The sequence below is a fragment of the Salvelinus namaycush genome, chromosome 2 (genome assembly GCF_016432855.1).
Source record: "Salvelinus namaycush isolate Seneca chromosome 2, SaNama_1.0, whole genome shotgun sequence".
NCBI lineage: Eukaryota > Metazoa > Chordata > Actinopteri > Salmoniformes > Salmonidae > Salvelinus > Salvelinus namaycush.
In genome coordinates, this window is record NC_052308.1 from 60430920 (window position 1) to 60454366 (window position 23447).

General features: G+C 41.5%; 1 protein-coding gene across 1 annotated transcript; it reads right to left on the bottom strand.

Annotated features, from left to right (window-relative positions):
* Positions 1-12352: 12352 nt before the first annotated feature.
* Positions 12353-23227, bottom strand: LOC120027036 (3-oxo-5-alpha-steroid 4-dehydrogenase 2-like). The gene is made up of 5 exons (XM_038971884.1): positions 22845-23227; positions 15767-15930; positions 15030-15131; positions 13791-13941; positions 12353-13592 (listed from the first exon to the last, which is right to left on the bottom strand). The coding sequence occupies exons 1-5, from the start codon at positions 23120-23122 to the stop codon at positions 13526-13528; spliced, it is 762 nt and encodes a 253-aa protein (XP_038827812.1). The 5' UTR covers positions 23123-23227; the 3' UTR covers positions 12353-13525.
* Between the last annotated feature and the right edge of the window lie 220 nt (positions 23228-23447).

Below are 23447 nucleotides of genomic sequence, written 5' to 3' on the forward strand. Positions count from 1 at the left end.
GTCAGTCAGATGATCAATCCCTGCAAACGACGGTTAGGTCAGGTGTTGCTATCTGGTCTTGCTAAAAAAGTATTTATTTTGCAAGGTAGTTGGCCAAGTAGCTCACCAGGGTTGTATTCATTAGTTTGCACGGTAGCAAAACAGTTTGCAGTAAAAAACGTAACAAGATTTTCTTATTGGACAAATGTAGGTAGGTCCCTCCCTGTTTCAGCCATTTGCTTCCTTGAGTTTTTTTTGCCGCTTTTGTCCTTTCAAACATGACTCTTTTCAAGCCATTTTGCCCGGTGGCCGGTGCTATACGTCACGGTGGGTTTAGATTTTCAGCATGCATATGGGTGCGCACAGTGTTGAGAACAAGCCAAGCACACAACCGCTAAACCATAGAGTACAGGTTGGCTAAACCTAACTACTGTAATGGATGTTACTGTTTCATCAGGGAGCCACAAAGATGAAGTAAACAAATGTAATCGTTGAATTTCCATTATGTTTGCTATTTCATGCAGTCACAGAATAGAAAGAATTAGAAATAGAAAGATTTTGTATTCGAATTTCACATTGTGTAGAGTTCAGAGATATTATTCACGCAAAGTATTGAAACTGGGTGTGTAAGTATGCCTCCAGGATAATATGGTAAAGCTAGCCTCATTTATAGGCCCTCGACCAAATAAATAAAACCAAGGATACCCAAAATCGATCAGATTAACCGTTTTTAATGAAGCCAGCAACGTAATTCATTAATCTCACTGATTGACAGTATATAGGTATTATTGCATGTTGACTAACCAATTATATTAAATCTAGTCATGATCAGTTTCATATATTTTATTCAGTTAAATTTAGTAGATTAGCTTGACGTTGTTGGTTGGGGAAACTGGTCCAGACAGTTTTAAGTTCAAATAAAGCAAAATGATGAACTAATGTGAAAGTGCAATTGTAAACTATAAAGTATAAACCCACCACTCATTCATGAATGTGGTCTCAGGCGGAGGGTTCGCAGAAGAACGTGGCAGTCCTTGCACTTTGAAACCCACGCCCATCGTGACGTATAGCACCGCCCTCCGGGCAAAGTGAGAAGAGTGTGTCCCTTCAAGTATGGTTCGTGATTGCCAGTAAAGGACTCAGTGGATCAGCCTATCAGGCAAGGGGTGGGCGTAGCTCTCTGGTCAGGGCTGAAGTCAAGCCCGGACTTTCTGCCCATTTAATCATCTACCCTTACCGTCTCTCACCCTCACCCTCCTCACACATTCTTATCCTCTTTCTCACTCTTGAACAGGGTTGAGTGAGATCTATTTCAACCCATTTAATGCAAGACATTAATACACTTATTGAAAATTGCCCATAACTTTAAGAATAAGATTTATGCTTACCAATAAGATGTATTCCTCACAATAATATTTTTTAACAATAAGGTTTTATTTCTCAGTTCAAATATATTGAATTTCAATTAATTTGCTGTGTTGACTCAGTTCAAATGGAATTGACCGCAACCGAGCTCTTCAGGCCCTGAATAGTTCTGCTTCCCATATAGATAAGTCGCGATACTAATTGATGTGAGTGGAAACGTATGCATGTACTGCTGGTGCACTAAGGTCATTGAGCTTCTGCTCGCTTTTCTAAATCCATGGGAACTCTAAGTTTACATACCAGAGGAAAACCTTTACACAGTCTCGAGGAGTTATAGGGAGTCAGTGGGTCCATCAGCTTGGATTGGACAGACACATCTCTGGCTCTCTGGTCAGTACTTTTTCTTTTTGGCCCTTTAGGGTATCAAATTGATATCCATGATATCAACACAAAGTCAGTCACCTCTAGCCTGAATTATGCTTTATGTACAAAATGTGCATATTGTACGGCATCCATATTAGGTAGTTGTCAGACAAAACTCTGACGACTGACAACTTCCTAATATGGATGCTGTAGTATTGTGTTTTCACCTTTCTCTATGGCCTAGCAGGATTTTCTCTGCTGGTAAAATATGAATTCAAAGTATTGGATCCAGAGTGACTTCCTTGTGCAAAACATGCCTTAAAAGCAATTAAAATGCAACTCTGCTAAAGGGGACCTTGATCATTAATAATGTTAATAATGGTCTAGACTGCTACAGACAACTAATAATTGCATCATAGCCACTAAAGACACCAAATCATTAAGCATTTTTGCACATCCACTTTTGCACGGATCCCGAGTCGTCAATCTACAGGGGGAGAAAAAGAGTCCCTTCTCAATTTGCCATGTCATGTCGAATTAGCTACACAAATAGACAAATGAGGCTTTGGAGATATATACCATGGCAGAGACCATGTAATGGAACCCAAATCCTTGGAAATAACACATCTGGAATGGTGTGTGTGAGAGAGAGAGAGACAGACAGAGAGAGAGAGAGAGTGAGTGAGAGAGAGAGTCTGTTGGTATGTGTGTGTGGTTCGTGCCTGTCTGTGAGTTTTTTGTGTGTGTGTGTATGTTGCATGTGCTCGTGCATGTGAGCTGCCCGCTATACTATAATCACCAGCAGCAACCACACAGAGCTCAGTCTCCCTCTATGGAATTCATTCACTCCCATCACAGCGTTTAAACAAACAGTGTACACTTGTGAAAAAGACCAGTCAAAACATTGGCCCATACATCCGCGTGAGCCCGCAGGGTTCCCCTACCCATGTTGTAGATTGAGCTTCGTATTATAAGATTTAGCAAATTGTTACGACGTTCATAATGCCCGTGATATATTCAGGGCGGTTGTACAAAATGTGACGGGAAATAGCTAATGTAGCCTACGCATCAATGCTACAACTCTGAGGGATGGGATTTAAACTCTTAACTCAACACACTATTTACTAACTTTAAACACAAAATGGCAACTGTAGCCTTCGGTCAAATCACATTGACATAACATGCATGCCGATCAGAATACACATAATACATAGCGATCGGACTAGGACACTTGTCGATTGTTGGAGGCACAGATTAAACCTAGTCTTAAGAATAATGCTCAAAGGGGATTTTCCATTGAACATGCCTTTTAGTCCAGGACGAGGCTCAATCTGTGTCTGGGAACACAAGTCCTACGTGTTTGACTGAGTCATATCTTTTGCTGTCTGCCACTGTTGTCCGGTCTCTCTCTGTGTAATGTTATTCATGCCAACAGTAGACAAGAACTCAACACCAGCAAGCTGCCCCCAGACCATCAATAAAATGCTTTCACCATGTTTCCCTCCCTCCCTCCAAACTTTCTTTCTCAATCATCTCTTTTTGTCTCCCCTTTTCATGTGTGTGTGCTTGCCCTCACGCACGCACAGACATACACACACACACACACACACACAGTGTAAAGTTTCTTCAACCTCAGCTCTGCCCCTTGCTGATTTTATCACTGATAACAGGAAATGGGGCTTAAATGACAATCTCTGAAAAGGCACACACACACACACACATTATAGCCTCAAGGCTGCTAAGTGGAACTGCCATGTGTCTCTACTGCGAGTCTGCAACAAAGTGGCTTTTTGATTGGATGGGAATTAAGTCTTGTGTCCTGTAATCCAAAAACAAAATGATGCTAATGACAATGGAACCTCGCTTCCTGTTCCTCTCTCTACTTATGAGTACTTACTTATGAGTACGTACTTATGAGTACTTATCACAATGGGGGTCGTGTTAAACGATGACCTAGACCTAGACTTACTAATGAGTCTCCAGCCAATTTTTTGGTCTGGTCTCCCGTTATCTCTTTCTTTGAATGGGTCGGTGCCAGACAGTGTTTCTCAACTCCAGACAGTCCTGGGGGCGTACAGACAGGACCGCGCAGTTTTTTCCCAGCTCTAATACAACTAGATGATTCAACTAGGTGATCATCCAGCCCTTGGCTAAATGATGTGTGTTAGTGCTGGACTGGAACAAAAATGATCCTGTCACCATGTGGATACCTGCACAGACATTACCTCTCTCTCGAAGCTGTCTATCGGTTGTCTGCTCTGTCTGAGCAAGCAACAGTTTTTGTGTATGCATGCTTTTTTGGGGGGATCAAATCCTGATAGTTAGGTCACCCAAATTCAGATTAATTCCAGAGTTAAAGTAAATTCCAGTTCAATTCCTGTCTGTGGATTTTGACATGGAATTTCTCCATAAGAATATGATGTACTTCAATTCACTGTATAACTAGAGTTATACAGTGACCCTGATTCAAACAATAGCCAGTCAATACTATTTATTTGCTAAATAATGATAAAGGCAATGGAATTTATAAATGCAGAATGAACACACATATGAAACTCAACTTCAAAGTCTATCACATTCATAGATTTTCACTTTGGAAAAAATAGAAAACTTTCAAGCAGTTAGCGACTCTCCTCCCCCCATCCCGGTGATGGTATCTTCCTACCTAATTCCATTCAGATAACCAGCTGGTGTCTTTAGCCTATTCCCCTGGGGGTGGAACCTGAAGATGCTCCAGTTTACATGGTTCCCACACTGTCAGACAATGAGGGGTGACCTGCCACGGGTTAGCGATGCGCACGACCCCCGCAGACAACAAAGACACACCACACAACACACCACACAGAGATAAGTGGCAAGGATAAGAGAGCGAGACGTAAATGATAGGAGCGAGATTATTTCCTACCGCTAAGCAGGCAGGGCTGTGATACTCTTCAATTACCACTTTGTATATAGTTTACGCACTCTTTCTCTGTCTCTATTCTCTCCTCTATTAATTTCAATTTTATCCTCTTTCTCTCCCTTTCTGTCTGTTTTGCTCTTTGAATCTCTCTGTTGCCTCCCCTCATGTCGCTCAATCCTCATCATCTTTATCGCACGACCTGTCCATCCATCTTCCATAGTTACACTATCTCTATGTCCCTCTCCTTTCCCAGTTACATATCTCAATATGATTTATTTTTTGGTAGCGTAAGCTAAAGCTAGTTGGCTGAACTGGCACCAGAACTCGTTTTTATTATGGCTCTTTCTTGTCTCTCTGCAGCAGGCATATAGGGAGAAATATGTTTGGAACACCAAGTCGCAAGAAAATCGCAGTATCGAATTTCAATACACAGAGAATCGTGAGAATCGCAATACATATCATATCAGCACCTAAGTATCGTGTGAATATTGTATCGTGATGTTCCTGGCAATTCCCAGCCCTACAAGAAACCCCTCCTCAAAACCAACAATTACGCTATTAAAAAGGCAAAAAGAAAGAAATTAAGAAAGGAGATGGGATCGGGTGATTTGTCTTCTCTTTCAAGGATGAATAGTTGCTGCCCACTCTCTGCAGACCTCTCACTGCAAAATATAATATTTCTGGGAAACTTTGCTTCACGAGTCTAGTAAAATGATAATAGCTGATTTTCATGATGATTCACCGATGGCAATGGCTTTCTTAGGTTTTTGTCTTTTCGAGAATAGGTGTAGCTGTGGCAAAATAACCTATTAGATTTAAGATTGATCTACTCTAAATTATGAGGGCATTTACATTGGTGGAAGACTTTCTTGGTGCGGCCAAGCCTTGTAGTTAACCCCTTGACATTTGGCTGGTTAGTGTGAATGATGATTGTATTTTAGACTGGAATCCACCGTGGGAACAAATGTGAGAGTAGGCAGATTTTCCCAGAAAGACACTTGTCAAGACACTTTTACCAGGCTAAGGCACAGATAAGACCACAGGAGGTTGGTGGCAACTTAACTGGGAAGGACGGGCTTGTGGTAATGGCTGGAGCGGAATTTGTGGAATGGTATCAAATACATACCATTCCATTTGCTCCATTCCAGACATTTTTATGAGCCGTCCTCCGCTCAGCAGCCTCCACTGGTTAATACTAATCAAATGAATGAAATGTGCTTCCAAGTCTTCAAAACAACGAAAAGGCTAAATTCTACAGTTTAGGGGAAGTTTGCACCAAGTTTGGCTAATTTGCCAACCTCCTGTAAACAAAGATGCAAAGAGAGCCCCTGAACAGTCTTGTCACATACCAATGAAAGGAACAGCGCCATCTTGTGGAGACCAAGTCACTCCTGTAAGACCATGCACACCCACACAGACCACTGTCTCGTCTTGAAACTTCTTACACACATTCGTTTTCATTAAGACAAGCCAGAACAAGGTCAAGCCCCTCTCCGAAAAGCCCCCAGATGCAATGTTGAGTAAGTGGTTTTATAAAAAATATTCCACTGGAATTGCATTTAAAAAATGAACTGTCTATGTAATACGATACGTAGCGAACCTTGTTAGACACAGAATTTCATGGGTGGGTCATGGATATAAGAGCTATTTGGCCATACGGCTGGGAGGTAAATCAACAAATTGATGCAGGGAAAATATTTTTATATGCCTCTCTTCTCTTGCTCGTTGGAATGAATGATGGTACAGTTAGTTCTATAGAACAGAGATACTTTTATTTTTATTTCTGGCCAATGACTGAACTTTTCAAGTATTTTCTCCAGACTTGTTCATATTGACATATATTAGCCTATATTCAGTGAAGATTCAGGAATAGTAGCTGTGGTTTCAGAATGTAGTTACAGCACATTACAAATGTATGTTACATTTCAAACCATGAATAGCCTAAGCAATTAATATATGAATTAATTCTAATAAACAACTAATGACACTAATAGTATTTTCTCCATCTCCAATCACCATGCCCTGCGTTCTTGAAATGAATACTAATATTAGAACTGGAACGCAACGGGAATGTTGCTGAAATGCCTCCCTCCATTACTATGTGTAATGGGTGTGGGAGCGAAATAAGTGGCGAGTTTAAGAACCCGCATTGCTTCGCCTTTGGCCGGGATCCAGGTTGCGGGCCATGCTTGGAATATCTCCCTTTTATCGAATTACTCTCGGCAAGATTGCGGAGAGACCCATTTGCAAGCTAACCATAAACATCAGCACTGACTGACTGACTCCACGCTTCGCGCACAAACGTTGCCATGCAATGGGTTGTTTTGTCATTTCTTGATATTGCACTGACATCCAAAACTGGTCCCAGATCTGTTTGTGCTGTCACACAACTCTGCATGTGACATTGACCATGGGAGTTGGCAAGACACAAACAGATCTGGTACCAGGCTAGGATCATCATGGGTCATGCACCTAACACTTTGATGGGGCTTGGATGGTTCAGTTTGAAACACCTAAAAACATTTTTGAACGATTAAAGGTGAGTGGTTAGTATTGGAGAACTCAGTGGCCCTTCAAACACCATTAGGCTTATAACGTCACATGGCCCTAAGTGAATGGTTATTTTCAGCCATCCCTCTTCCCTCTCTCTATATCCCTCATTCATACCAGGACATGATGAACCCAAGACATTCCTTGATTTCTGAGTCGGCTGTGTGTGTATGTGTGTGTGTGTGTGTGTGTGTGTGTGTGTGTGTGTGTGTGTGTGTGCGTGCGTGCGTGCGTGCGTGCGTGCGTGCGTGCGTGCGTGCGTGCGTGCGTGCGTGCGTGCGTGCGTGTGTGTGTGTGTGAGAGAGAGAGAGAGAGAGAGAGAGAGAGATGGGGGCTATTTGGGGAATTGGGGTGTGTCAAAGTGTGTACGTGTGGGTGTGTGTACGGTGATGGTCGTCTCGTGACAAACGCCTTGGTGACCCAAAAAGGGGTGTAAGGCAGAGGAGGCTGGTGGGAGGAGCTATAGGAGGATGTGCTCATTGTAATGGCTGGAATGGAATTAATGGAACGGTAAACACATCAAAAATATGGAAACCACATGTTTGACTCCGTTCCATTGATTCCATTCCAGCCATTACAATGAGCACATCCTCCTATAGCTCCTCCCACCAGACTCCTCTGGTGTAAGGGCTGACATTGCACAGATGAAATTCCCCACTAAAGCCCCCCTTCTCTATCTCTTTCTTTCTTTCACTCACTCTCTCTCTCACACACACACTCACATGGATATTGGCCAGACTGATGTGACTGCTAGAGTCTGGCCAGTCCATAAAAGCCCACCTTTTCCCTACACCCATAGGAACTCTTTGAGTAGCCACAGCTGCTTTGGGCAACATAGGTATTCCCTAAATGAAGTCTGGGATTCGCTATATCAAGTTTAATCAGTCAGAACCTGGACGATCACAGCCTAGAACAAGACCAAACCAAACAGATGTAACTGGACCAAGACCCTGTACTTTCTACTATTTTATTTCTCTCTGCATTTTTGGGAAGGCCCCGTAAGTAAGCAGTTAGTCCACACCCGTTGTTTACGAAAATGTTTGATTTTATGCAGTTGTGGCTTTAAATGTTGTCATTGTTTGTTTAAACAAACAACATTCGTGCATGATAGTCCATTTATTGAGGCCAACTGAAGTGCATTGTCACAACTTTGATTTTCTTCACACCCTGAGGTTGCTTGCTATTCAGTAAAGTATATTTTCATGGCTTTAGAAAACTGTCGGCAGTTTGCCCCACAGGGCAGATAGATCTAGATAAGCTTCTTCATCAATAGAGAGAACACGTCAGTGTGTCCCACCCAAGACATCTGAAAAGGACCGGTTTGAAAGAAGCTCCCATTTCTCACAGCCTTTAAAAAATGGGCCAACGTGGCTTTAGTTCCTGGTTCTCATAAGAAGTGATGTATACTGTGGTGCACAGGGAGTTGGGACTATTATGACTGATAGAGGCTCAGCTATCACTGGCCACTTAAGGCCAACTTCTTCATTGTACTGCTGCACCTTTTGTTCCCAACCACATTGTAACTAACCAGAATCCCACTTGATGCAGTGTCCCTAGGTGACATTTTTTCTGATTTAAAAAAAAAAGTTTGCATTTAGCACATGTATGGGCAACTCCAGTCCTCAGGGGCCGGAGTGGTGTCACACTTTTTCCACAACCCTAATCAAAACAGCTGATGAAACTAATTGCATTCTAAACAAAAGATCATGATTTGTTGATTATTGGAGTCAGGTGTGTTAGCTGGAGCTGGGGTAAAAGTGTGACACCAATCAGGCCCCCAAGGACTGGAGTTGCCCATCTCCGATTTAGTACATACTTTGCTTTTTTCACATATTGTTAGCTTTAGTTCTAACTGAATAGGTTATTTGGTAACACTTAAAATAAGGCCAACAAGTACTGTATAGGCTAACGCATTGTTATGAGATCATATATAATACTTTGAAGTCATAAATTGTTGTGCTTGTACCCCCACGTTTCCAACTGTCCCAGTCAGAGAAATAATCAGAACAATTCTGTGAATCTGCAATCTTGAAGCTGATCCAAAAAGAATGGGGGAGTCGTCAACTTCGAGTGACTCTTTCTCCTCTTCACTCATCCTCGACCAAGTTCAGGCCTCCTCATTCATTCCACACTAATCCTCTGTCAGTATCTGGTCTGCATCATCTGCGGTTCAAGCCACCACCGAACCTTATCTTTCTACCTCGTGTCACAAGAGTATTACTGTCCAACTGTTGTGCTGCACAGACAGGCCATGACGCTGCTCCTCATCACTTTCCAGGCCTTGAGCCTTCTACATTCCTGTTCAATGATGGCTGACCACAATGCAGCTCTATATACAGTATCTTCTGTATAGCTACACCTCCTCTTTACACTACATTTTGTGTTCAGACTGGATAGTAGTAGACAGAAAAAAAATGGTTTTGGTTTCCATGCAGTGTGTGGTCTGTTGACATTGTTGAGTAGGCCAATTAACCATGTTAGCTTATTTTACATGCATGCCTCCACAAACAAATTTTTTCTTCCATGCCTCCACAAACAAATGTTTTCTTCTTCCTGGAATCTGGGTCGAGAGAGACAGAGAGAGACAGAGACAGAGACAGAGAGAGAGAGAGAGAGAGAGAGAGAGAGAGAGAGAGAGAGAGAGAGAGAGAGAGAGAGAGAGAGAGAGAGAGAGAGAGAGAGAGAGAGAGAGAGAGAGAGAGAGAGAGAGAGAGAGAGAGAGAGAGAGAGAGAGAGAGAGAGAGAGAGAGAGAGAGAGAGAGAGAGAGAGAGAGAGAGAGAGAGAGAGAGAGAGAGAGAGAGAGAGAGAGAGATCCATCTGGTAAGAATTTAAGAATTACACAGGCAGACAGCTCCCTCTGCTGGCCCAAACCTCTAATACATTTTAGAGAGCTTCAGAGATAACTGTTTATTAATGTAACAACGATGAATTGTCAACATTTAACCAGCCAAATGAACATAGCTTCTGCTTACCACTTCAACATGACATTGTGAAAACGCATGAACACAGTTTCTCGTCCTGGCAAAGTCGCAAACAAATGTTGTTTACATTGTAGTCATTTAGTAGACGCTCTTATCCAGAGCGACTTACAGGAGCAAATACAGTAAAGTGCCTTGCTCAAGGGCATTGCCATTGAGACTAACTCCATTTTGAAGTAGTCTATTTTCTTCTTCACGATTGGCTGATCCCTCCTGATGACCCAGGTGCACATGACTCCAACAAGGTCACCAGGAGGTATCAGCCAATGAAGTTGGAAGTCCCACACAGTTGACCTCATTAAAATGATGGCAGCCCTCGGTGTTATTGCCCATGCAAAAACGGTATTTTGGCCACTAGAGGCCTCTATCATTCTCTATGGGCCCAACGCTCTTAACCACTAGGTGGCTGAAATATTGCCTGCATAATTATTAGGTAGTTTTTAAAAACGTTTGTTTCAAATATTGAGTGGAAAATTCGTTTTCAGTGAAACATCTAATTTTCTAATATGTATATAAGAGAGGTTGATTCTCTTTGCTGATATTAACCACATTGCACAATTAGCTCATGTTCAGGCATCTTCATGTCGACAATATTGCGAGGACCCAGAAATGGTGGGCGTACGAGAAAGAGCTGATTCTGAAGGCGAGAACTAGCTATTTAGCTAGCTAAACCAAGCCACTTGTTACCAAACTTTCAGTTAGCCTGCCAGCTTTTACATTTGGTGAAATACGACATTACTGAAGGTCACAACATGAAAAATGTGTGTCATTCTATGTATGAAGCATTATGAATTAAGGATCTCTGAATGTATCATAAAGTCAGCTGTTTCACTAGCAAAAGCTGTACATAACTTAGCTAGTTAGCTAAGTTAGCTGTGCTCTGGCAGAGAATAGCCTTGTGCTTAAATGACTCAAATGGCAAGTCTAACCCAAGCAAAACAGCTATTCGTGCTATATTGCAATTTGATGACTGACCGGTTGAACAATTGAAAACTGTCAAGAGAAAATAAATGCATGGGACCTGACACCCTTTCAAAAAAAAAAAGTCTACAGTTTGACTGAATAGCAGGTTATAATGCATTAACAAACCAATGCTTCTTGACATACATGTTTTCCTTAGTTGAGCCAAGTGCCTTTCAAACATGGGATTGCGGACTACCTGGAATAATTACAAAGTCTTGATTGTTATGGGCACGAGCCTTGGACTCATACACTGGGGTTGGTACAATGTCAAGTCGCACCCTGCGCTACACAAGAATAAACAGGACTATGTTTCCGAACCAGGCATTGTGGCATATGTTTCGCCACCTCAAGCCCCTGCCAAGGCAAAGTAGCTGGTGAAGGAGAGTGAGGAAAGCATGCTGGAGCTCTTTATTATTGTTATGTCATGAATCATGATTGTCCTCCTATCAATCTTGATGTAGTATGTGACAATTTCTCTCGGTACTCTAATCCAAGGCATGTCAAGGTCTTGTCGTCGCCTAAACGTATTTAAAGTGACACATCCTTCAGTTGTGTAGATCACCTTCTGTCTGAGTTGACATGGTAGGGAACCACGAGTATCTTGTATCTTCATTTTTCTCTCTTTTGTTCCAGTGACGTACACATCCTTCAGAAAGGGGAACACCTACTAGGCTATATAGTGGACTGAGACTATGAAGCCCCAGAGCTGGTTGAAGAAGAACTGGCTGTGGGTGGTTTCGGGGGGTCCTTTCTTGGCATCCATTTAACCCCCTGGCTCATGCAGAGGGCTATGAGAAGCGTCGCTCGCTCTGAGATGGCACTGAAAGAGAAGGATTCCCAGGAGTGGCTGGTGGTGAGGCGTTTTGCCAGTGGACTACTATCTATTTAACGACTCACGTGTGGAGTAAATGGAATTGAGTTCTGAACTCAAGATAATGATGTAATTTCCTGTGCTTGATTAGCTGTAAATGTTATTCCTCTGTTAGAGATCAAATTAAACGATGAATTTCACAATAAGTCAAACTGCAGAGTAACTTGCTAACAGGTGTGCGGAGTATGAACATATTTCACCTAGGGAAGACCAGGGCTGCGTTTCAAGACACTTTACAGACATCACATAATCGATTACATTTAAAATGTCAGTCATGAAAGCAAACATTTGATTCTTTCCATTGCAACAAAACTTGAGATTATATTAAATTAGACCAAGGAGTGGGCTTAAGTACCATTGCAATTGAGTGCAATATTTTTTATTTAACCTTTAACTAAGCAAGTCAATATTGGGACCTCCATTCTTAACATGTTCCATCTTAAACATCTCTAAAGCCTTTTTCACTTTATCATGCTGACCCAAACTGTACTGGTTCAGGGATTTTATTTTCACATGCTCCTTTCCAGCACGGTTCCAGAAACGATGGTGCATGCGTAACCAGGCCAGCGCAATACAGCTTGGCTGGCTCAGTAAGGTGGAAAGAGTTTCATCTTTCCATCATCAGCACTGCTCTTTCTCCAGATCAGTGCCAATGAAGGAAATTAGAAAGCCACCTTGGATTGAAATATTGATGTGACCAATGTCTGCTTTTAGTGGACTATCATGTTGCGCTCTCTAAAACATGATACCCACATGAAAAAGCTTATACTACCCTCTAGGGGTAGAAGAGGAGGATTACAACTACAGTCATAACACGTACTGTTAGGCTTGTCTGTCAAGAACCTCAGTGATGCACTAGCTCAACTAGTTCCAGAGGGTGGCATCTCTCTGGAACTTGATTGATGAATGTCACTGCGTAGCCAGATATTCAAGTTACATGATTTCCAGTAAGCTGAGCCTTTGTCCCACGTAATGAAGGATGACATTGCCTTTGGACTTATCTAATCAACCAAGCAAGTATGAAATTAAAAAGTGTAATAACATATGCAGCAGTTATTAATCACATAATATTTGTGATTAATAAGCAGAGATTTAACGAGCCTTTCCAAAAGTGAAGTAGTTCATTTGTCCAAGAGATAAATTTTTTTGCACAAAGAAGAAAAGGCAGTCAGTCATCCCTTTCGACATAAAATATGTTATTCTTTCAAGACCTGCCCACCCACTCACCGTTCTCTTCACCCTGAATTCTTTATCCTTCATTGAGCTTTGACCATGATGAATGCTGCCACATAATTCATTCCTCCAAGCATTTTGGAGTATGGCATTACAGATATGTTGCTGCAAGTGTGGAATATGATAGCTCTGAGTACAATGACATGATAGGTTCAATATGTCTAGCTAATGAAAGCTAAAGCCTGGTCACATGGGCTCCACAGAAAAGAGCAATATAGGACAAGCATTTCATTTCAGAGTTCAGTAAATGCCAATATCATGACTAATAATTTTAGCTAGGTCAGTCCATTTATTAAGGCTTCTCTGGTTTGCTGTTCTTCTTATAATATGAAAGGTATCACAGCTTTCCTCGACCGAGGGTAGTCTTCAAACTTCTCTTGGTAGTACCTGAAAGAGAAGAGAGTGTCAGATTGAAGGAATCCTACTACCATGCTTTTCCATTGTAAAATGCCAACAAGACAGTCCGTGCTTATTGCTTTGCTGAAAGATCTATAGTTGTATCAATACCAGTGAACATGAGTGTATCAGTGTGAGTGTGAGCATGAAGAGATTACAGAAGGCTCTTGAGGTTGGAACTGTTAGTACCTGTGGTGGTGGTAGGCCCGCGGTCCAATCGAGCACACAGTGAAAAGGGCAAAGGAGAACGTCGCCAGGGACCACGTTGCTAGGGCATACCCGCACCACTCCAGAATCTCTCCAAAGAAGTTTGCTCCGGAGACATACTCAAACATTCCCCCTGGAATATAAAGTGTCCGACAGTTAATTCAGTACAGTACTAATGAAGTAGTACACTCAGGTACACTCAGGTACACTCATACCTTAAAAGTAGTTCACAACATTTCAATCCCTGACCTTTCAGACCCTACTTCATATCTGCTACATTTTTTTTGATCCAGCACCCCATGTCAAGGGACCCATGTTTGAATATACTACTTGGATATTTAATTCAACCCGAAGGTGAATGAAAACAGATCTGCTGTGGTCTTCATTTCTGTTTCATTTTTCATTTTCCGCGTGGTTCTGATAATAGTTGCAAGATGTTCCTTTTGAACCTGTCCGTGAAGTAATGGCCCAGAAAGCTGGAATGTTTGCTTCCTGTGTCTGAAGTTTCTTGGCCAAACTTTGAATGCCTTGTGTACGTTGCTCACAATCTTCTACGACCCATTAGCAATTAAAGGCCCAATGCAGAAGTTCTTATATCAATATCAAATCATTTCTGGGTAACAATTAAGTACCTTACTGTAATAGATTTCTATTCAAATGGGCAAAAAACGCTTTTTAGCAACAACAAAAAATCTTTCTCAATCTAGAATTTTGCCAGGACTGTCTGAGTGGGGAGGGGGAAACTGAAAACTAGCTGTTATTGGCAGAGAGGTTTGGAACTCTTATTGGTCTAGTAACCAATTTACCACATTGTGATGTCATCATGGAAAGCCAAAACCAGCAATTATCAGGAAATAGTTTTTTTCACACTTTTACAGTGTTAGTGTCATTAGCTGTTGTACAGTATGATAAAAAAACACAGGAAAAATGCATTTTGACTGCACTGGGCCTTTAAAAACATATTTCGATCAGCACAGGCATAGCCCTTACAAAGCAAAATGAAGTAGAGATAAATGCAAAAGGTCACATTGACACCAGAATGTTCTGAATATGCTCTGCTTGTTCTGTTTATCATCACATGGTTGTGCGGACAGTGACTAAGTAAAGAGTACAGAACATAGTTATTTGCCTAAAGATCCACGTTTTTGCTATTGTTTCACAAGACTGGAACATATGCCAAAACACTGCTGGACATCTGTTATCCAGAATTCCATCTGGTACCTTTTGGAATCTTGTAAACAACCTCTCCGGGTTTTCTCAAATTTAGAAGAATGTGGTCGCTGTGAATGTTGATGGCCATTCCCAGGAAAAACATCAGCAAACCTGAAAAAAACAATACAGGTGCTTATTGCAAACCACATTCTAGTTCTATAAAAAAACGAAAATGTATGAGCTGTTAAAAGCTTTCATGCTGGCAGAAGCTTGTACAATGCGACCCCAAACTCAGACTTTGTCAACAAATCATTATTTCTTTTCTTGTGGAAGAATATTGTCAAAATAGTCATCCCATATCCTGCTGGGACCAAAAGATGCATGTTTTGAAGAATCTAGCCTCATTAACTGACCAATAAACACAGAACATTGGCAAGGATAAAGCAAATGCCAACTTGTTTCGTCACAGTTCCAGGCTGAAAGCCTGAAATTTCTCTGACCAGATTAGAGTCTCCCAGACTGCACGGCTGGTTTTCCTGTTGTGTGTTTTCCTAACCAATTACATTTTTTAAAATGATCTCAGACTTAATCTACAGTAGCTCTAGCAGTTATCAAATGTTACCCTTTAAAAGGTTGAAATTACATTACTTTGTAAATAAATTTATAGCATTTATTTAGGGCTTCGACATAGGATACCAAATGACTGCCAAATGTCTGTGAACATCATCCAGGCACTGTAATATTCCGAATAATGGCTGAGAAAAGACTGCTAAACCATTTCCGCTTGGATCTCAGATCTCACTTACCGGTGCCTAGACGAATGTCGGTCTGCCACGCGTCATCGTACGTGGCACAGTGGAGCATGTAGTGGCCTTGGAGAAAACCGTTGACGGAACAGAAGACTACCGCAGAGAAGACAATGTAGAGAGGGGAAGGGCGGCCTTTGGTCAGCAAGGAGTAGATGAACGTTCTTGCAAAAAAAAGAAAAATATTGATTAAAGAAATCAAGTCAAAGATGGGTCAATATAGCACTGCTGTGTACAAACTGTGAGTACCTGGAAGCCATGCAGGGCCGTGTTTCTTAACGTAGATAGAAATAGATTATGTAGAACAAACATTCCCCTGTAACAAGTAGAATAAGGGATCACGTCATCACAACCGGCATGTTGTCCGGGCCTCTGGCAGTCTCTATAGGGATGCCACAGGGTTCAATTCTTGGGCCGACTCTCTTCTCTGTATACATCAATGATGTCGCTCTTGCTGCTGGTGAGTCTCTGATCCACCTCTACGTAGACGACACCATTCTGTATACTTCTGGCCCTTCTTTGGACACTGTTAACAACCCTCCAGACAAGCTTCAATGCCATACAACTCTCCTTCCGTGGCCTCCAACTGCTCTTAAATACAAGTAAAACGAAATGCATGCTCTTCAACCGATCGCTGCCTGCACCTGCCCACCCGTCCAGCATCACTACTCTGGACGGTTCTGAGTTAGAATATGTGGACAACTACAAATACCTAGGTGTCTGGTTAGACTGTAAACTCTCCTTCCAGACTCGCATCAAACATCTCCAATCCAAAGTTAAATCTAGAATTAGCTTCTTATTTCGCAATAAAGCATCCTTCACTCATGCTGCCAAACATACCCTCGTAAAACTGACCATCCTACCGATCCTCGACTTCGGCGATGTCATTTACAAAATAGCCTCCAATACCCTACTCAATAAATTGTATGCAGTCTATCACAGTGCCATCCGTTTTGTCACCAAAGCCCCATATACTACCCACCACTGCGACCTGTACGCTCTCGTTGGCTGGCCCTCGCTTCATACTCGTCGCCAAACCCACTGGCTCCAGGTCATCTACAAGAGCCTGCTAGGTAAAGTCCCCCCTTATCTCAGCTCGCTGGTCACCATAGCAGCACCCACCTGTAGCACGCGCTCCAGCAGGTATATCTCTCTGGTCACCCCCAAACCCGATTCCTCCTTTGGCCGCCTCTCCTTCCAGTTATCTGCTGCCAATGACTAGAACGAACTACAAAAATCTCTGAAACTGGAAACACTTATCTCCCTCACTAACTTTAAGCACCAGCTGTCAGAGCAGCTCACAGATTACTGCACCTGTACATAGCCCATCTATAATTTAGCCCAAACAACTACCTCTTCCTATACTGTATTTATTTATTTATTTTGCTCCTTTGCACCCCATTATTTCTATTTCTACTTTACACATTCTTCCACTGCAAATCTACCATTCCAGTGTTTTACTTGCTATATTGTATATACTTTGCAACCATGGCCTTTTTTTGCCTTTTACCTCCCTTATCTCACCTCATTTGCTCACGTTGTCTATAGACTTATTTTTCTACTGTATTATTGACTGTATGTTTGTTTTACTCCATGTGTAACTGTGTTGTATGTGTTGAACTGCTTTGCTTTATCTTGGCCAGGTCGCAATTGTAAATGAGAACTTGTTCTCAACTTGCCTACCTGGTTAAAAAAATATGATTTTTTTTCTTTTTTCTCTTCATTACATTTCTATCTGCAACGTTCAACAATCTGCAACTACAAAGTTGTGCCCCACTGATCGAGTGGGTAGTGTTTAACAAAGCCCAGGGTCATGTTCAGTGGGGAACACAATATTGCAACATAACTAAAAATATTGTTTCTTATTGGACAAGTTCAGGTATTACCTCCCCGTTTCGAAACATTTTTCCATACTGGACATGACCCTGTTGAGTAAAAGTTTGATATGGCAGAAGATATGGTGACGAGAAGAAATGCGGTGACTAACATACATTCATGGAAGTGTGCTGACCTGGTTTAAGGGCAGTTGTGAGTTTGACGCACGTTCAATTCCCTACCATGTAAATATGTTCACACCCGGGTCTCCTTTGAGAGTTCTCCACAGGTTTTGACTATGTAAGAGATCAGACAACAGTAGGATTGTCAAATGTTTGCCTGCCGACAGAGCTTAACACCTCTGATCAGTGTTGGCAGTCAATCTCTTTTGTGCTCATACAGCAAAGACCTTGAAGTTGTCAGCACCTCAGCCTTGTTAGAATACTGCAAACCAGAAGGTGGCAGTTGCAATGTTTGGCAAGGCATGTCCGTGTGTGTTGCTTTATGGTCGAGTCAATGTTAGCTAGCTGCGCTATTGTTGCTGAAAGCCCTTGCTGATACTAAATAGATGGCCACAGCTATGTAACTAACTAGCAAGATGACAAAGAAACTATTTGATTGACACTCCATAATCGCATACAGCCCTTACATACATTTTAGCTAGCTGGAAGTACTTCTCAACGCCATCGGAAGAATCCCAGGAACATGTTCCAGTCTGTGATAGCAAAACAATCCTGTAGTTTAGCGTCTGCTTCATCTGACCACTTTTTTATAGGCCGAGTCACTGGTGCTTCCTGCTTTAATTTTTGCTTGTAAGCAGGAATCAGGAGGATAGAGTTGTGGTCAGATTTACCAAATGGAGGGCGAGGGAGAGCTTTGTACGCGTCTCTGTGTGTGGAGTACAGGTGATTTAGATTTTTTTTTCCTCTGGTTGCACATTTAACATGTTGATGGAAATTTGGTAGAACTGATTTAAGTTTCCCTGCATTAAAGTCTGCTGCCACCCCCGTGCTTCACGGTTGGGATGGTGTTCTTCAGCTTGCAAGCCTCCTCCTTTTTCCTCCAAACATAACGATGGTCATTATGGCCAAAAAGTTATATTTTTGTTTCATCAGACCAGAGGACATTTCTCCAAAATGTACGATCTTTGTCTTCATGTGCAGTTACAAACTGTAGTCTGGCTTTTTTATGGCAGTTTTGGAGCAGTGGCTTCTTCCTTGCTGAGCGGCCTTTCAGGTTATGTCGATATACTCGTTTTACTGTGGATTTAGATACTTTTGTACCTGTTTCCTCCAGCATCTTCACAAGGTCCTTTGCTGTTGTTCTGGGATTGATTTGCACTTTTCTCTAGGAGACAGAACACGTCTCCTTCCTGAGCGGAATGACGGCTGTGTGGTCCCATGGTGTTAATACTTACGTACTATTGTTTGTACAGATGAATGGGGTACCTTCAGGCGTTTGGAAATTGCTCCCAGGGATGAACCAGACTTGTGGAGGTCTACAATTTTTTTTCTGAGGTCTTGGATGATTTCTTCTGATTTTCCCATGATGTCAAGCAAAGAGCCACTGAGATTGAAGGTAGGCATATACATCCACAGGTACACCTCCAATTGACTCAAATGATGTCAATTAGCATATCAGAAGCTTCTAAAGCCATGACATAATTTTCTGGAATTTTCCAAAATGTTTAAAAGCACAGTCAACTTAGTGTATGTAAACTTCTGACTAGAGGTCGGCCGATTATGATTTTTCAACGCCGATACCGATTATTGGAGGCCCAAAAAAGCCGATACCGATTAATTGGACGATTTTTTAAAATGTATTTGTAATAATGACAATTACAACAATACTGAATGAACACTTATTTTAACTTAATCAAATACATCAATAAAATCAATTTAGCCTCAAATAAATAATGAAACATGTTCAATTTGGTTTAAATAATGCAAAAACAAAGTGTTGGAGAAGAAAGTAAAAGTGCAATATGTGCCATGTAAGAAAGCTAACGTTTAAGTTCCTTGCTCAGAACATGAGAACATATGAAAGCTGGTGGTTCCTTTTAACATGAGTCTTCAATATTCTATACCATTTGTATTTCATTAACCTTTGACTGTTGGATGTTCTTATAGGCACTTTAGTATTGCCAGTGTAACAGTATAGCTTCCGTCCCTCTCCTCGCTCCTCCCTGGGCTCGAACCAGGAACACATCGACAACAGCCACCCTCGCCACCCTCGAAGCAGCGTTACCCATGCAGAGCAAGGGAAACAACCACTCCAAGGCTCAGAGCGAGTGACGTTTGAAACGCTATTAGCGCGCGCTAACTAGCCAGCCATTTCACTTGGTTACACCAGCCTAATCTCGGGAGTTGATAGGCTTGAAGTCATAAACAGCGCAATGCTTGACGCACAACGAGGAGCTGCTGGCAAAACGCACGAAAGTGCTGTTTGAATGAATGTTTACGCCTGCTTCTGCCTACCACCGCTCAGTCAGATACTTGTATGCTTGTTTGCTCAGTCAAATTATACGCAACGCAGGACACGCTAGATAATATCTAGTAATATCATCAACCATGTGTAGTTAACTAGTGATTATGATTGATTGATTGTTTTTTATAAGATAAGTTTAATGCTAGCGAGCAATTTACCTTGGCTTACTGCATTCGCGTAACAGGCAGTCTCCTTGTGGAGTGCAAGGAGAGGCAGGTCGTTATTGCGTTTGGACTAGTTAACTGTAAGGTTGCAAGATTGGATCCCCCGAGTTGACAAGGTGAAAATCTGTCGTTCTGCCCCTGAACGAGGCAGTTAACCCACCGTTCCTAGGCCGTCATTGAAAATAAGAATGTGTTCTTAACTGACCCTTTTCTCAATAGGGGGTGCTGTTTTCACTTTGTAAAAATTCGTTCCCAAATTAAACTGCCTCGTACTCAATTCTTGCTCGTACAATATGCATATTATTATTACTATTGGATAGAAAACACTCTCTAGTTTCTAAAACCGTTTGAATTATATCTGTGAGTAAAACAGAACTCAAGTTGGAGCAAACTTCCTGTCAGGAAGTGAGAAATCTGAAATCAGGCAATCTGTTCCAGGGTCAGTTTATTAATTTGCATGTATTCTATTGGTCGACATGCACTGCATACGCCTTCCCCTAGATGTCAGCAAGCAGTGAGAATTGGAATGGAGTTGCTAGGCAGATCTGAGGCCATATAAATGGTCTTGGAACGTGGGGTGCACTCTTTTCAACGTTCGCCATGACGCGAGACAGACCTCAGGATGGCATTCTGAAAAGCTCTCGTTATAGGCCTTAGATATATCCGGCTCTGATTTTATTCGATATAGGTGTTAAAGACATCATAATGTAGTTATTTTAAACCGAGTTATATCAGTTTATATCAGTATATTGCGATTTTCGGATATTTCTTTGTGCTGCGTTATAGTGAGTTGGGCACGTCTGGGCCACATAGCTAATGTTTGCTGCTAATTCCTAAGTTGAAGACGGCAATCTACAACCGAGCAACGATGATTCTGGACAAAGGACAACTTGCCCAAGATTCTGATGGAAGCTCATCAAAAAGTAAGAACTATTTATGAAGTTAATTCGTTGTTCTGTTGAAAAATGTTGACCTACTATTCCGCCATTAATTTCGGTGCAGTCTCGCTTTAACGCACGCTGTATGTCGTAGTAACGTTAATTTTAAAAATCTAACACAGCGGTTGCATTAAGAACTAATGTATCTTTCATTTGCTGTCCAACCTGTATTTTTTAGTCAAGTTTATGATTAGTTATTGATTAGATTAGGTGCCTCTCCCAAGATTTCTCCCGACATTTTGTTTGCAGCTTGGCTACTATTCTCATTGTATAACCACGATTTGTGCCGCTAAATATGCACATTTTCGAACAAACTCTATATGTATTGTGTAATATGATGTTATAGGACTGTCATCTGAAGAAGTTTGAGAAGGTTAGTGAAAACATTAATATCTTTTGCTGGTTTATTCGTTATCGCTATTGTTGGCTTGAATCAATGCTGTTGTGTGGTTGGCTATTGTAGTAAGCTAATATAATGCTATATTGTGTTTTCGCTGTAAAACACTTAAAAAATCTGAAATATTTGCTGGATTCACAAGATCTTTGTCTTTCATTTGCTGTACACTGTGTATTTTTCATAAATGTTTTATGATGAGTATTTAGGTAATTCACATTGCTCTCTGTAGTTATTCTAGTTGCTTTGGTGAGAGTTGTGATGGTGGCTGCAATGTAAAACTATGATTTATACCTGAAGTATGCACATTTTTCGAACAAAACATATGCTATACAATAAATATGTTATCAGACTGTCATCTGATGAAGTTGTTTCTTGGTTAGTGACTATTTATATCTTTATTTGGTCGAATTTGTGATAGCTACCTATGCAGTCAAAAAAATGGTGGGGAAAAAAAGTTGTGTCTTTTGCTATCGTGGTTAGCTAATAAAAATACATATTGTGTCTTCCCTGTAAAACATTTTAAAAATCAGAAATGATGGCTGGATTCACAAGATGTGTATCTTTCATCTGGTGTCTTGGACTTGTGATTTCATGATATTTAGATGCTAGTATTTACTTGTGGCGCTATGCTAGGCTATGCTAGTCAGCTTTTTTACTGATGAGGGTGCTCCCGGATCCGGGATTGTGACCAAGTAGAAGTTAACTGACTTGTCTAGTTAAATAAAGATTAAATAAAGGTGTAAAAAAAAAAAGTCTGCAAAATCGGTGTCCAAAAATACCGATTTCCGATTGTTATGAAAACTTGAAATTGGCCCTAATTAAATTGGCCATTCCAATTAATCGGCCGACCTCTACTTCTGACCCACTGGAATTGTAATACAGTGAACTATAAGTGAAATAATCTGTCTGTAAACAATTGTTTGAAAAATTATTTGTGTCATGAACAAAGTAGATGTCCTAACCGACTTGCCAAAACTATAGTTTGTTAACAAAAAATTGGGGTTGAAAAATGAGTTTTAATGACACCAACGTAAGTGTATGTAAACTTCCAACTTCAACTGTATGTTCAACACCTTTTAAGTGAAATATATCTGCTGTTACCCAAAAAAATGTGTCCATATGTTTCAGCTGATTTATGAGTTAAAAGATCCAAAACTCCATTGAAAGTTGGTATGTGGACATAGTCTAGTCCCACCATCACATATCTAATTCTGCTGTCTAGCCACGTGGCTAGACAATACTTACAGATCGGGGACCAATCTAATGTGTACACATACCTTTGGAAGTAGTGCAGACAGAAGGTCCAGAGAAGCAGGTCTTTTCCCAGGCTGGGCTGTGTGTCGGTGGAGAGCAGAAGGAGCATGGGAACCAGGAAAGAAGGCAGTTCCTGGAGGAACCAGGCCAGCTTGGCAGGGCAGGTCCTCCCTGGGGTCCCATCCGAGGTCACGTAGCGTCCGTACGGGGTCTGGGTCCTGGTCTGCAGAAGGAGATACGCCACCGCACCGACGATGAACCCCCAGCTGAGGTAGTGGATCACATTCTCCTTGCACTCCATTATTATCCTTCTCTCCTTTCTTCTCCTTCTCTTCCTTCAGGTCCTTGTGTCCAGCAAAGCTTCCACGGTCCCCACTCTGTCAAGACCGAGTAGCCTCCATCTGTGTATGCTGGTCTGAGACGTGTGTGAATGGGAGAGGCACACATACTACTCCCAACTCCTCCCCTTTTAAAACAACCGGAGTCTCTCATGTTTCAGTCACTGTTGAAATCTGAGAAGGATCATGATCTTGCTGGTTAAGTAAGTGTGCTTTATGTAAGTAGTTTGTATGTAACTTCTCTGCACTACTATAATTTGAGTGTGAAACATCACCAAGATGATTTTT